The 15,202-nt window shown below is 42.8% G+C and overlaps 1 protein-coding gene across 2 annotated transcripts in view; it reads right to left on the bottom strand.

Moving 5' to 3' along the window:
- The window catches only part of wnt7bb (wingless-type MMTV integration site family, member 7Bb), a 31,496-nt gene extending 19,423 nt beyond the window's left edge, over positions 1–12,073 (bottom strand). The window contains exons 1-2 of one of the 2 annotated variants that reach the window (XM_086209507.1): positions 11,504–12,073; positions 4,623–4,849 (exon numbers count right to left, since the gene is read on the bottom strand). In XM_086209507.1, the coding sequence (XP_086065633.1) occupies positions 4,623–4,849; positions 11,504–11,574 (298 nt within the window). In that variant the 5' untranslated portion in view covers positions 11,575–12,073. Of the gene's footprint in view, positions 1–4,622; positions 4,850–9,136; positions 9,639–11,503 lie in introns of those variants that run through there. The other variant, XM_086209506.1, reaches the window with a different exon arrangement.
- Between the last annotated feature and the right edge of the window lie 3,129 nt (positions 12,074–15,202).

The following is a 15,202-nucleotide window of genomic DNA, read 5'->3' as shown; positions in this document are numbered from 1 at the left end:
TTGCATAAATAAACCCTGAACATGCACTTTCTCTCCTCATATGAAAATGGAGCATGCTACAAGTGCTGCATGCACCATCTGCTTGAGACACAACAAAAACAGTGTGCAAGAGAATGTTAGCACAGACAGTGAAAATAAACTACTGAACCTGTCCTGTGTCAACTTCCTCAGTCTGCTCGCTATCAGAACACCGTTACGCGTCCAAGAGAACCATCCAAACCAATCCTGATTTCTACCCTTTGGAGTACACGGCATGACATCAGTACCTACTTCACCCTACATCCTTAAACAGTCCTTGATGGAGAGGAATAACACAGCATGTGAATGTATTCATGAAAACTACGAGAACAGCATCTCCTCCACAACCTAAAATAATGTGTTTCAATTCAAACTTTCTCCTAGTTTTTAATAAAATTTTTAAAAATGGGGTGCATTAGAGGGCGCTTAAAGAACGCATACCTCCGTCGAGGCCATGAGATGTAATTCGATCCAAATTCAGTTCCAGGCCATTCCAAAATCTTATCAATTTCCAGTTCCATCATCCTACAAAAATGCGTCAAAATCCATCCTCAACTTGTTGATTTATCCTGCTACAGACAGTCAAACCAATGCCAGCGATCGCATTACCTCCTTGGCGGAGGAAATCAATTATTATCAATATCAAATGAAACTTTTATCGTTATAAAATTGTCAGCTATACGAACCTAATCTGTAAATGTATATTTATGATCTCACAATTATCTTCTCTCTGCCCGCAAGCATAACATTTTTGCCCGCTTAATAATACAATATATCCACATATGGCTTGTGCTATGGCCTGGCAGATATAACACCGAGGAAGAGCAGAGTCGAGTGCCAAAGTTGGTAGAAATATTGGGTTTAAATCTTGAACCCTTTAAACCTTATACGGTCATCACTGAGGAGCTGCAAATTAAATATAGTTGTATTTTACTACCAGAGGATGCTGTGGGAAACCCTAAAAATGTGCAGAAGCTACCTGACACCTGATCCACAAAAACTTTACTTTCACTTTCAGTTCTTGCCAGATTTATCTGGTAAATCACTTCATGTCTGTGCGTGAATGGAGAGAGTTGAAGAGCATCACCTGTTACTGAAAAAATACGTAACCATTGCTCTGTTTAATTGCATCCTCAAAAGCTTTATTACGACGTCTCAGCGCTGTGACACAAGAGCTGAGTCCAAGGCTGAAAAATCCCCCAAACGTAATATATTTTAGCATGTTGTGTTGTTAACCATAACCATTCACCAAACAGCATTCATTCGTGCTGATAAAAACCACAAACTGCTGCAAAATTAGACTGTCCGTCCAAGAAAAATGACCGGATAGGTCATAAATGCAAGCAGTGAAAATGACCTCTATTGATGTTTTTAGTAACAGACGCCAACTAGCAGCCATAGCAATTATGAAAGTAGGAAATGAGATGACGTCAATATAAAGTGATACAAGGGACCTGTGTTAACACTGTTAAATTACATTTTTAAACTGTTTTTCATTCTATTGGGAGTATTTTTTGTCAGGAATAGACACCTTGAAGAATATGAGAACAGAAAAATTCAATATTACCACAATTATGGGCACTTGCAGGTCAAGTGTTTTCAAATTTTGAAGTGGATTAGAGTCCTTGTCACAGGCCAAAGCAGGTGACCTCAGGTGGATGTCCTGAGGCAAGAGCAGGTAGATGAAGCCATTCTGTAAGGTGATAACAGCGACAGACTAGGGGATGGCTGTGTTTGCTCAGGGATGCAAAGACTCTGGACACTGGATGCTGGACCGATGGCAAATGAGCTGGAGGGTGGACTGGCTGTGTGAGCTGGTGAACAGCCAGTCCACCACTGGAACCAGGAAAACAGAAGACTGGGAAGACTCCCTCATTTGCACTGGAGGCCATGAAGGCTGCAGCACAAGCTCTGAAGATGGAGACTGCTGAAGCATGGGCTCTGATGACTGGAACTTTGGAATGAAGGCTGGGGAACTTTGGAATGAAGGCTGGAGACCGTCTTCTCACTGAAGACCAGCTGGGTTGGCCAACTCAGGAAAGGACATGGATTTGGGGAGCCTGCCGACTCCTCGGGACTGAGCACAGACATGGTCAGCTGATGGCTCAGGTAGAGGCTGGGGCAGCAGAGACTCTGTGGTGCTAAGCAACCGGTTCTTTGCTCCCCCACTGAGGACAAGCAGACTGAGCTTGCACAGACTGTGACTTAGACAGTCCTTATGACTGCAGGCTAGAACGACAGGATGCAAGTTAAAGGCTAGCAGGCCGGGGTGCAGGCTAAACATACAAGGAAGGACCGCTGCTTAGCCCTCCAGCTCCGATCAGTTCTCCTGCTATAAGGGCTGGAGGAGATCTTTGTGGGTGCCAGCTCTGAGAGGATACTTCAAGCTGAAAGTTGGAGGTTTTGTCTAAGTGGTCCACAAAGCAATGACTGGTCGACTTAAAAGATGATTTTTTTGTTGTTGTTGTGCTCTCATAAGGGCAGTTAACACCATCACAGTTTCTGGGATGGATGAAATATCTGAATACAAAAAAGTCAAATCCAAATACAAAAACTTAAAGTGTAAAGTCCCCGAGAGTCCAAATAAGGCAATTTCAAAATCAATAAGCCTAAACCTATAAAAATCCAAAATTTCAGGTACACCAGACAGCCAGAACTGGAAACCAACGCACATCTGATTAGCACTTGTGCATTGAAGCACTATTTGCAAATCCATTATGGAAACAAGAAACACAGAGCAAATATGATGCTCAGATGAGGTCATTAGAAGATGGAACATTAGTGAGCAAAAGTGTGACACTTGCTTCCAACATAAGCACACCCCCACCCCCCTGCCCCGATAGCTTCCTCGTGGCTGATCAGGATGCTGAAAGCAAGTTTTGAACTTTACGTCAGAGTTCAAAAAAAAATTAGCCAAGAGAACAACACATGTTAGCATGAAAAATTAAACTCTACCTAAAATATGTCATAATTAAAGCAGAGAGTATAATGCATAAAACATGCTAGCATCAGTCAAGCAAAATGCAGAGGTGGCACCATCTAAAAGACCAAAATTATACGTCTAACATGTTTCCTCAATCTCCCGAGTTCCTCTGAAGGACATAAAGAACCGATCTGAGGGAGGATAAAAGGGAATTCTGAGTGTTGAGGAAAACAACATGAGGTCCATTACAAAAGAAAGTGCAACATTCACAACAAAGAAAAAAAAAAGTCTTTTGGAGCAAGCACTTGAGCTATTTCAGCTACTTCTTAAGAGGAGTGATTGTTAACAGAGCCACTGGATTAAATGCGCAGCCCAACCACAACGTAATGGCAACAAAGCATCTTCTAAATGAAAGGAAATATATAAAAGTCCCTGTAAAACAAAAGCAACGCAAAAGAGGTTTTTGTGGACTGCCAAGATTCTCAGAGAAAAGCATCATAAATGTAAATGTGTCTGCTTTAAGGTCTTTTTTTCCTGCATGTATGCACACACCCTCATGAACAGCATAGCATGGACACAACCAATTTAACCCGATTAATAACAGATGTGTCTATCTATTCTGGTACAACAAGTAATAATAACGCCATTAGTTGTCTCTTCATTTGTAATATCATTTTTTCAACTCTACGTTTTCCCCATTAGAGCTCCAGTGCCTTTCGGTAGCTTTTCCATAACTTTGGCATAAGGTCGGCATGCTGCTAACCAAGAAACTCCTAGCAGAACCTACATCAACAGAAACCAGAGCCACGCTAGGGAAATACAACATTGTCAATTGAAATGAGGACGACTAAGATGGGCTGGAATCAGCAGTATATGAGGTCCTCTTGAGCAATGCCAACACGAATGGTTATACAATAGAGCGAAAGAGACCGTGTGTTACTGGTTTGAGTTTTGACTGTGTGATGTGTGCAGCTTGGGTTTGGCTTGTGAAAAGCCATATTTCATGGGGCTCAGAGGGACTGGTACCAAAAAATTTTTTATACTCTGCGTGTCATGTTTCTTAAAACAGAGACAATAGGATGGCTTGAAACATGTATTATGTAACTTCTGTTCCCTCTTCAACAGGAAAGTCAGGGGAATTATCATATTGTCAGTTTCATTATCATTACCAAATGACAGTGAAAATAGGCTTCCCAACCTCTGTTTTGCATTTGCAGACGTGTGCAGTTCATTTAATGATGCACTGAAGGCAATGTACTGACACACAGTTGTAAAGGCCTTCCACTGTTAATACTCATTATTAATCTGATAGGGAGCGATTCAAACACAAGACACCAGTTTACAGCTGGATTTTCACATCAAATGTAAAGTTTTGTGCATAATTTCAGACATATTTACCCAAATATTTTTAGAATATCTGTCATCTTTGGGATCGTCATTTGCATTTCTACTAACTCCCAGAGTTTGAATGATGCTGTGCAACAGATCGTGTGTTCGCAATAAAGGTCACACCTGATGGCGCAGCAGGGTGCAGGAAACTAAGGTTACATAAATACATTTTTGTTTACCTTGAAAAAAGAGCAAGGAAATGTGTCAGCACTGTCCTCGTAGACAAGAACATAAATGCACAAACATCCAAGCATGCGGTGCCCGCTCCCTTTGTGACAGAACCCAGACTGACCTACACGCAGCTCCTGACCGAAGACTGTCCTTTCTCCCAGCGCCGAACAGTTCCAGCGTCCATATCGAAACTGATATTGGCACTCATTGATGCCCATCTGAGCACCTTCACCCACAACAATGATGGCGTCCGGGCGGCTCTGGCAGATGGCCCGCTGGCGAGGTGCCAGCCCGGGAATCTTGTTGCAGATGATGTTGGCACCCAGAGCCACCACCGATGACAGGGCCCTGCCAAAGCAAGAGAAACACACCACCACACATGCATCCATACACATGGATCACGCATCAGACATGCATACACATGCCAACACACAGACATTCGTGCATGCGTGCACACACACACACACACACACACACACACACACACACACACACACACACACACACACACACAGAAATAAACTCCGTTAGAACTTGCAGAGGATGGTCAGACTGACTCACTTGTGTGAGACTCTCCAGAACAGGATTCATTTCAACCAGTGATTGATGTACGTTCCGAAGTGAAGTGAAAGCTGTATTGCATGAAAGTATTGCTATTTAACGGATTAGATGTAAATCCCAAACCTGAAATCAAACATAAAACATTAAAAAAATGCAGACAGGAAAACCTGATAAAACAGCCCAGAGACAGAAAACAAAAATCCTTGTTTGACAACTTGCAAAGGCCATTCTGCACTGGTTTGGACGGTGGTCATCTGGGTAATAAGTTGAGGTTTTGTGTTAATTGTTAGGTAACACAGTAGTGCATTTAGTTGCCAGAATCAACTTTTACGCAAATATACACTTGCTCAGTGTCACATGATGGAGATGCAGGGCTTATTTTTCAACCAAATGTGACAGAAAATATTATTTCTTATGATTTCTGTAATTATATGTTTTAAACTTATTCAGGGTGTAAAGTGCTACCTATAAAATTTATGGGACTGCTTTTACTTTAGCCACATCCTACGGCTGGTTTGCATGGAAAACCCAGGAGGTTTTCAACAGAGATTAATCGAAAGAGCACTAAATGCTGTTTAGTAAATGACACCCCTCCTTCTCAGCGCTCCTCACAGAGACTTCATCACAACTGATCACTCAATGTGATAATACCAAAACACATGTTAAAGATGAGTTTGCAGCCACTGAGAAAGCCAAAACAGATTACGGCTAAACAAAGCGCGGACTTTCTCCACAACTGTTTATAGCTCAAAACCATGTAGATGCATACTTTTCAAACAAGTCAGGCAAAAGGAGCCATAAATGAGCGTGGAGGCAAACGGCAGCTTTGAAGTATGACGTCGACCTCCAAAGGCTTCACCACAAGCAGGGCAAACTTATGCAGGCGAGTTGTTAGACAGTGAAAGACGTCGGCGGCCGGGGAAGGGTGAAAAGGAATCATGCGTGAGGGGGGACAGGCAGTTAGAAAGAGAGACTGATGAGATTAATTCTTGTTGGGTTCACAATAATCTTGGTGGAAGATTAAGAACAAACACATGATCATTGATTACTCTCTGAAAACCATGTTGCTAACAGCCTTTTCCACAAAAACAAAAAAGCATCTCGATTTCAAACGCAAAAACTTCAAATGAAACCTAATTGCAGCAAGACACATATCTGTTACCAAACTTCGAGCTGCACACATTCTCTTTCTCTTCTTTCTGCAGTCAGCCAAGCGTATCATATACAAAAGTGCTATGGTTTATTTACTGCTGATTTTAAAAACTCCACTCTTCGATTTCAAAAAATGACCTAGTTGAATGCACGCACGGTATCTGAATTTCCAGAAAAAAAGAGAACCACAACAAAGCTGTTAATTTCGCAAAGGGCATTATTCTTTTCGTCCTAAAAACCAAATGCCTTTTGAGCATCGTACCTTCCAAAAGATTACAAAAATGTCTTTGAGAAGACAAGAAAATTATCAGGTGCATTTAGCGTAGACAGAAATCATCGGGCCTTCTTCTGGTTTCAAGTTCTCTTTGCTCTCACTGCTTTTCAAACAGGCTTGAACTCCTCTGACCGACTGTGACCCTCTGCAGTACATGTGGTTGTTCATGGCAACGATGGCATCTAGTCCATACAAACCAAAGGGTCAGGCTCATTACGACAAATAATGTGCAACAGAAGAAGTTCACTTTCTCACACGAGACACATTAAATTCACCTGGTTTGCTTCTTTAGCTCGATATCCGTGCACTTAAGAACTACAACAGCACCCAGACATTTTCACGGGCGTCAGACAGAACTCCTCCTTGCTCCCGCTCATGTCATTCACCTGCTAACTCACAGAATCAGAGAAAAACAGATTCCGCCGCAGGACCCCTAAACCATCAAACAACACCAAACTGAAAATTCCACAGCTAAGCTTTTAAATCCCTGCATCATCAAAGTGCACAAATGTGATTCTGTTTGCTTAGTGTGTGCGTGTGTGTGTGTGTGTGTGTGTGTGTGTGTGTGCGTGTGTGTGTGTACACCAGCAGCATGGAGACAGCTTACTCATGGTAACATATCTATGATCAGACTCCCAAAATCCTGCGAACTGGCATCCACAAATGTGCTGCTACATTTTTCCAAAACCTGAAGTGTGATCTAATTTAGGTTGCAAAGTGGAAGCTTGGTCAGAATACCATTCAATCCTAGCAAAGCTGTGATGAAGCAGAAGAATCGTGTTCATTGCTCAGCAAAAGGTGGCATATTTGAGCTGAAATCACAAGTGAACTTGTACCTAAATGAAGAGGCTCCATGTGATTCTGTGCCTTTTGCTGTGCAGAGTCCATATTTCTCTTCATCAAGGACTTCGACCGAATGTTGTCTTTGGAGATTTTCAAGATAAGATCAGACACTTGGTTTTTTAAATCAAATCACGATCCGCTGATGAAATGTGAGAGGGACGTGTGAATGGGACTTGACATTAACCGATTTCTTCAGTTTCAGCAGCTTCCATCATGGTGTTGCATGACCTTACAAGCAACTAGTCTGGCATCAGTGCACTCACAGCCACCTTCTCCATCAAATGGGTCACTTTGAACTTATCTGACACTCTATTAAGCACTGGAACATGAATCTTCAACACAGGAATGCACTCACACACGTCGAGACTCAAATTAACGAAGAGAAGAAATGCTCCTCATTTTTCAACAGGAAGTTTTCATACTGAAGTGCTAAATTTTTTTCTTTTTTTTTCTTTTAGGAGAAGAGTAAAGAGGAGTAAAAGGTGTTTAATGCAATCATTTGTTTTAAAATACATTCAAGGTATAAAAAAGTGAAATGTAAACAGAACAGAGTAGAAAAAAAGGGGTGAGATTGCTGCCATAGAAACATAACGGTGACATTCCTGGATGCTGAAGTGTGAGGTGTGGAATCCCTGAGCTCACACAGGGTGGATCATTTCCCTGATGCTCATTTGCCACCTAATTAGCTCCCTAAACTATAAGAAAATACAGCATGTAGTTCAACATGCCAGAGTTTCAGCTTAAAGTGAAGGATTGGACATTATTCTGAATCCTTTCTCATGTACACGCTCAATTTGAAACTTACTTAAATAATGAAAACAAACAATGTAGTTTCAGTGTGCAAGCCACTACTATACTTAGCAGTGTAGCCCCCTTTTAACTGCAAACCAAAAACCATATCTATTTTAGCCTCAGGTTTGGGGTCTCCGGGCAGCAGAGGAAGCGGGCAGAGAGGAGCGAGCGAGCATGGGTCAGTAATTATTTTGGAAGCTCTAAGTATTCTGCAAGAATCATTCTCGTGTATTTCGGAGCCGCCAGCGTATTGTAGTGTCAATCACGTGCTGGAGGATATTTAGAGATGTGGCTTCAAATGATAACATCGACACACACACTGAGAATCATCCGGACATGAGGTAATGCAGAGAGGTCATCTTTCACAGCGTGCTGACAGGTTAACTGAGCTCGCACGCGTGAAAACCGTTCATATTGTGATATATTCCTAGCAAAACAAACCAGCATCAAATTGTCTTGAACATCTCTGCCACTCTGTGGCCAAAATGAATCCATGTTGCAGTCACCAAAATATTTCATTTGTCTGATCTTGCAAGAAAAAAAAAAGAATACTAGCAAAACGGCAGTGAAATGCATCCGTGTTTACTCACACAACATCATCCGGCCGCAGACGCACATTAGCGCGTCTCTTAATTAGTTTATTCCCACGTGGATCATTCTCCCGGTGATTCTCCCGGTGTTCCTATGAGGTTCTACGCTTGTGTAACATTAGCAAGCATGAGGAAAATCATCCTAAAAGAAAAATCCTTTAACTTCAGCTACGTCTGCTCTTTGTGCCGTTGATGACGGCGTGTACAACTTAAATTCTCCAATCTCTGGACGCGTTTAACTAGGAAAAAATATCATTTCAGAACCGGCTGTGAATGATTGGAATAAGAGAAATATCCTCGGTAGTCCGGTGTGAAGGCTGCATGTGGGAGAAAAGCGAAGCCGTGCGTCTTTGTGCAGCTGGGGATGAGCGCGCGCCCCTGTTTGAAGTTAATTATGGACTCAGTTAATTGGTTCAAACTTACAGGTAGCTGCCACTCGTCAGGATCAGGAAGATCTGTGGATAATAGACTGACAGCAGTACACTGCGCGACGAGAAGATGATCATGATGACATTGAGCAAATGGCCACGTTCGGACTGATGAGACGAATCGGGACAGGATGATGGAAAGAAGAAGAAGAAAAAACTCCCCTAATTCCCAGCTCTTATTTTTTTAAAGTCCCTTTCGTGTAAAATCAAAAAAAAAAAAAAAAAAAAAAAAGCGGCGCTGTGAGTCTCCTCGTCTTTGGTGCGGTGGCTCTACGCTGCTCCAAGCTCCCAGGGCCGTGTGTGCGCTGAGATTGGCTCTGTCATGTCTCAGCGGCGGAGGCTGTTACACAGTACTGCGGGTTCCCGAGCCGGAATGATGATGGTTTTAGGGATTTTGCATGGCAGAAAAGTGCCTCTCTCCACTCTCATGAGAGTCGTGCCTGCCATTGGGCAGGCACAGACACTGCTATCCGCCCACTTTGCCACGGTAGGACAATAGGGGTGACACTGATCCGATCCCCCGTTGGACATGCAGGAGGTTTCATTCATCATCATCACCCACTTACCCCCCCCCCCCCCCCCACTTCATCACCACCACTATCACCATCAACCCATCCCACCCCTCCACCCCCCACCCACCAACCCCACCATCCAGCTGAAAATAAACAAACATAGACTGCTCGAGCCTCACACCGTCATCACGGATCCTTGTGTAACGAAATCAGCACATTTCTCTGGAAGGATGAGTCATTCTGAATCAACAAGTTGGTGTCATGTAAGAAGTCTTTCTAAAATGACACACATTACTCTCATCACGTTCCTGTGCGGGCAAGCGACGTCCTGCTGAAAAAAAAAATGTCTCTGATATTCCTTTTTAGCTGTCTTCCGAAGGATGGCGAGCGTTTCTATAATATTTTATAAAGACATATTTATGGGCCTCAAAAATAGTCTTCAGTGCCCTAATTATTTCCTGTGGTTACAATAGGCGTCGATAATATTTCTGCTCCGTCTGCCTGTCTGGTGCGCTCCGATGGTGTTTGTCATCTCAAATCATTCATATATCCGTTTTTTTTTTTCCTGCTTGTACATCTCTGCGTGAACCGTATTGGCGCATGTTACTACGCATCTCTCGTTCTTGTCTAGATTTGAATCCGAGCAAAGAAATAAAATACTCGGGAGATATTTTGTCTTAAGAGCTTCAAGTGGAGAGCTTCTTCTTTTCTTTTTTTTTCTCTTCTTTTATCGCTTCAGTATCTGACTGTCACTCAACACCTGCAGGCTCCAACCATTGTGAATGAAGAGGGTACAATGAAAGATTTAGCGAGAGTGAGGGGATGGAAGGAATGAGCCAAACGGTCGACCTTAGTAAACACGGAGATAGGTGCCCCCCCCCCCCCCCCCCAACCCCATATTGGAGCTACTGTCATGTGATATGAGCATCTGTGGAGCTTGAAGTCAGTTTCACGCTTCACTCCACACGAGGTTCCTTGCAGGGAGGGCGGACAATTTTGTGTTTGGTTCATTTGTGGTTGTAGTGAATCTCAACAAATACACACTTGTACCGATGTACCCTATGGATTTGTCTTATTCTTATCAAAGCACTCGTGCGGTTTCATCACTTAAAAAAAAATCATTATAAAACTAATGTGAGGATTTGGCTTGATTTTATGAATGCATTACAGGGTTTATAACGTTGCATCTTCACATGCTGCTCTTGACCTCTGGTGCAAAAAAAAAAAAAATCTAATTTCAAGAGGAGATTTCGCAACTTTTATCTTAGTAAACATTTCACAAATTCCACACATCGTTCCGACGCATATCCAGCGGGGAACATAATTAAAATACGACAAAATTGCTTTTCACAAGACAGGATTAGTTTTCTCCGTGTGTCTAACTGATATTATGATCCGAGGCACTGCAGCAGCGAAATGCATCAAGGTGAAGCATTGCAAAACAGGTAAAAACTCAGTCCGGGCAATGGAATGTGGAAATACAACTCAAGCTGCCGCTATTAATAAAGGTATGCAGTGGAGCGCTGAATGTGAAGACAGTGGCTCAAATGATCTTGTGTGACAAAAGAGCAGGAGTCTCATGGGGTGAACTAGAGGTTCTCACATAATCAGAGACCTAAAGAACCAGTATGAAGCGATCAGGACTGCTGGCATTCATTTTACGCACAACACATTCCTCAGGTGAAAGCGTGGACATGATCTTGTTTTTCTCTCCGTTTACACCTGCAAACATATTTTTTAAACGCCTCGCTAAAGAGTAACCGACGCTTCCTTGTGGTGTTTATGTGTTTTGAGTAACTGAATGTAATTGTCTAGTGAATGGCAGGTAATCACAGGTAACACAAACTCACCCAAGTCTGAGGTATATGATGCCAAAACACAGGAACACGTAGATACTCCGCTTTCGGAGGGGTTTGTGCATGATCGTTCCCACTTTGTCCAGAGGCCATGTACTGTAACATGAAGTGGTCACGCTTTCCTTTCACATTGGCAGGTGTCCTAACCCTTCCAAATGCACGTAAACCGCCGATTTTCCGCAACACCGAGCTGAAGCGCCTTTGAAATCTTCGAGCGGATGAAATCCATGGTCCAGCAGCACAGGTAAGATGCTGATGACGACCTGAAAAGTGGCTGAGAACGCCAAAATGAAACTCGAGAGAGGGTCGGACTTGAAAGGTGAATGAGTTCTTGGAGGAAGTGCCTCCTATTCGTCCTTTCTTTCACGGCAGAGCCTAATTAACTATTCCCATTTGCTGCGCCTGGCAGGTAAGAAAAAAAAAGGAAGTTTGCAGTCACTGCCAACTTTTTGTTAAAAAAAAAAAAAACTTTCTTTGTAGACATATTCGGTCCATAACTTTCAACAAGCAGGTACTCTCATACAGGTAACAACAAGGGCTACACGCCTCCTCCAGTATGCATCTGCAGGGAAAGGGACGGGCTTCCACTTGGAGCTCTACACGTGTAGTTGTTGTAGGCTATAGTACAAACTACAAGGGATGAAGAGACATGGCCTTTTATAGGCCTGAAGTTGGGGCTGTAGTGGTGCTTGTTGCTTGCAACTTGGGCATTGCCCCAACTGTGTGGGTTCCCCTGATGGGCTGCACCACAACAGTAAGCCCCATAAAGTTAAGCAGACGAGGAATGGCTTTCCAGCTGTGTGAATAAAACATAGCATTGCATGACTAATAATGACTTGTAATAATGAACTGGCGTCAAGTCACTGAGGCTCTATCGGCCATTCTAATTAAAAATGAATTGCATAAACAAAACAACATTAAAAAAAAACAAAACAAAACACTGAGATGGCTTGTGTTGAGCCAGGGTGTTGTGGATTTTGAGCAGATGCTCAGACTACACAGTCAACTCCTCTGGGAGCTGTTTTGACTCAGAAGACTCCCTCTGGTGGCAGTGAACAGATCCGGTGGTCACACAGATAACCTCTGGCACTGCACATCAAAGTCCTTTCAAAAGAGGATGAATATTGAGCCTGGAAGCATGTGATCTTATTTTACTGGAAAAATAGAACAAACAGGAAGCATCAGAGCAATAAAACACATGAGAATCTGACGTGTCTTGTACACACTGATGCTTTTCACCATCACAGTTTGTTCTAACTTTTTTCTTGCAACAGCATCACGGACTGAATATTTACATTGTGACATATTTTGAAAGTGGTGCTACTTTTTTGCAGGTTGTTTTCTTTTTTCAACACAATTTTTGATTAAGGTAAAAGTTACATTTTGGTTTAAATTCAATATTGTGTTGTTTTTTTTTATAGACAGTCCTTTAAAAGATATTTTCCTATTAAAAAGACTAATCTGAAGAAGTTGTCTTCTGTCCAAGCATCACATATCTGCCTACTTTCTCATCGGGTTGGCTAGCAGATAAAAATCTGAGGAATCATCTTCTCAGAATTTTATTATGTGAGTACAGTTTTTTTTTTTTAAATACACATGAGTGCAGCATATTTCCAAGAAACTGCCTGAAGAACGGCTAACGTGTTGTAATAATGATGGCATAAACTAAAATTACAGACATGAGCTATCTGTGCACAGACTGCCAGGCTGTTGTTGACCACGAGAAACAGACAAAACCGCAGAGACTTTTGTTTCAAGACATCTCTGCATTGTGGTTTCAAGGCCTTTTCCTTCAAAACATGCCCATCAAAATTCCAGATGGATTTTAGAAATAATGAAAGTCAACACGCGGGAGCGGGTGACATATAAAAGACATATATTTGATGTCTACCCCGTAAAAGATGGCCTTGTTTGTCTTCAGATGTACATAGCTCATCGTCGGGGCTTGGGTGGGGATGGTTCTATTTAGTTTAATTAAAATTTTCAAAGGGCCAACGGTTTTTATTAAAGCAGGATCAAGACCAGGGATAATATGCGTCAGCATTGTTTGTCGCCCACCATTGTCATCGCAGACAGTTCACACACATCAACGCTTGCTTGCTTGTCCCCGCACACACACTCCAGTGCATGCTAATTCATACTATCTCCCTCTGTGTCCTCATTTACAGCACGTATCCGTGCAGACCCACAAATCAAACTGTAGACACAAGCACTGCGGACACACACAGAGATTCTCACACACACACACACATACACACACACTGTAGCACTTGGGTGGTATTTGGAGGATCTTGTGACACACTGTTTATTTAACTTCAAAAAGCTGAGGCAGGGATGAGAGCATTTGGGTCAGCAAGGACATATCAATCTAAGTAAGTCATACGCCACATCACTGCTCGTGCTTTATACTGCCTTGCAGCCCATTGTATTTGAAATATATCCTCCTCCAGTCTCCTGAAAGGAGGTCACTGTCCTCCTTGCTCTTTATTTACCCTCCTCTCTGTCTGCGCTATTACTTTAATAACTGTCAGCCAGAACGTTTTCAAGATTGCACCATTGTGTATCTGTTCCTTTTCATCTGCATGCATTCTTCCCAAACTGTAGAGAGGAAAATATTGGGGGAAAAGGAAAAAAGAAGGGGGATCATATTTTGGCAAGTATGGGATGATATGTCGCACTGTCATTTTGAATATTATTAAGTACTCTTGACCGACAACTAAATAAGAAAACCCACCAGTTGCCCATGTGTTTGCATGGGAGCTGGTTCAGCTGGAAACAGTGAGATGGCTGAAATACAAAGCGTGCCAAACCATGGAGTGGCGTCTGGGGCTGGGTCCACCACATCCACACTGGGCCCCAGGCAAGAGGGGGGTGAGAAAGGCTAGTACTGTATGTACTCCCACCAGAGTCCCCCTCGCCGCCTGCCCTCTCCCTCCAACCCTGCGTTCTCCTTGATCTTAACACTTCCCTCTATTAACCAGATTATGTTAGTTATAGCAGGAAGGTGATCTGCCCAGGAAGAAGTGGATTCACAGGGAAAGTGAACCTTCGGATCTGGATGTCACATGTCTGTTCATTTATCTAACGAGGTCAAAGGTTAAACTAAGCTTACCAGCCCTCCCATCCTGACCAATGGGTTTGACCTTTTCCTCTCTCCTGCTCAGTCACAGCTGTGGAAAGGGCAAACAGGGTGTGGTCTGATTGATTTCTCACAATATTCGCTGATTTATATCAGGTCCTCATTGGCTCGTTTGTGTGCGCGAGTACACACAAGTAGATCTGCCATCTGCAACGGTCCCAGACTAAATGCCCTCTCCACAAAAAATGGCTTTTATGAGGGTCAGCCCCTCTCCCTAGTGTCTGGTACTGCTTGTATAACACTTGAACTGAAACCCAGAGGGGAGAGCAGTGTTTTTTCTCATGTTAAAACCTTCAATCACTAATGTGCAATGTTGCTATTTTAAATAGGACTCGCTTCTTAGCAAGGCTGCTAGCCAAACTGTCATGGGTGTTTTCCTGATCAGGCCAGGGCCGCGAGACAGAACAGAGAGGCAGGATCAGTTTACCCAAATCTGACAGTCTGGAACAACACGCCAAAAGCTGCAGCCTGTATTCAAGAGCACATTCAGTAAAATGAATGAAATAGCTGAAGAGGAAAGAAAAGAAGTCATTTTCAGTGACAGAGATTAGGTT

This window comes from Aulostomus chinensis, chromosome 7 (genome assembly GCF_037954235.1).
Source record: "Aulostomus chinensis isolate RoL2024-O1b breed Wild chromosome 7, RoL_Achi_v1.0, whole genome shotgun sequence".
In the NCBI taxonomy this organism is placed as follows: Eukaryota; Metazoa; Chordata; class Actinopteri; order Syngnathiformes; family Aulostomidae; genus Aulostomus; species Aulostomus chinensis.
Note: the sequence above shows the minus strand (reverse complement) of the source record. Positions and strands in the feature narration are given on the sequence as shown.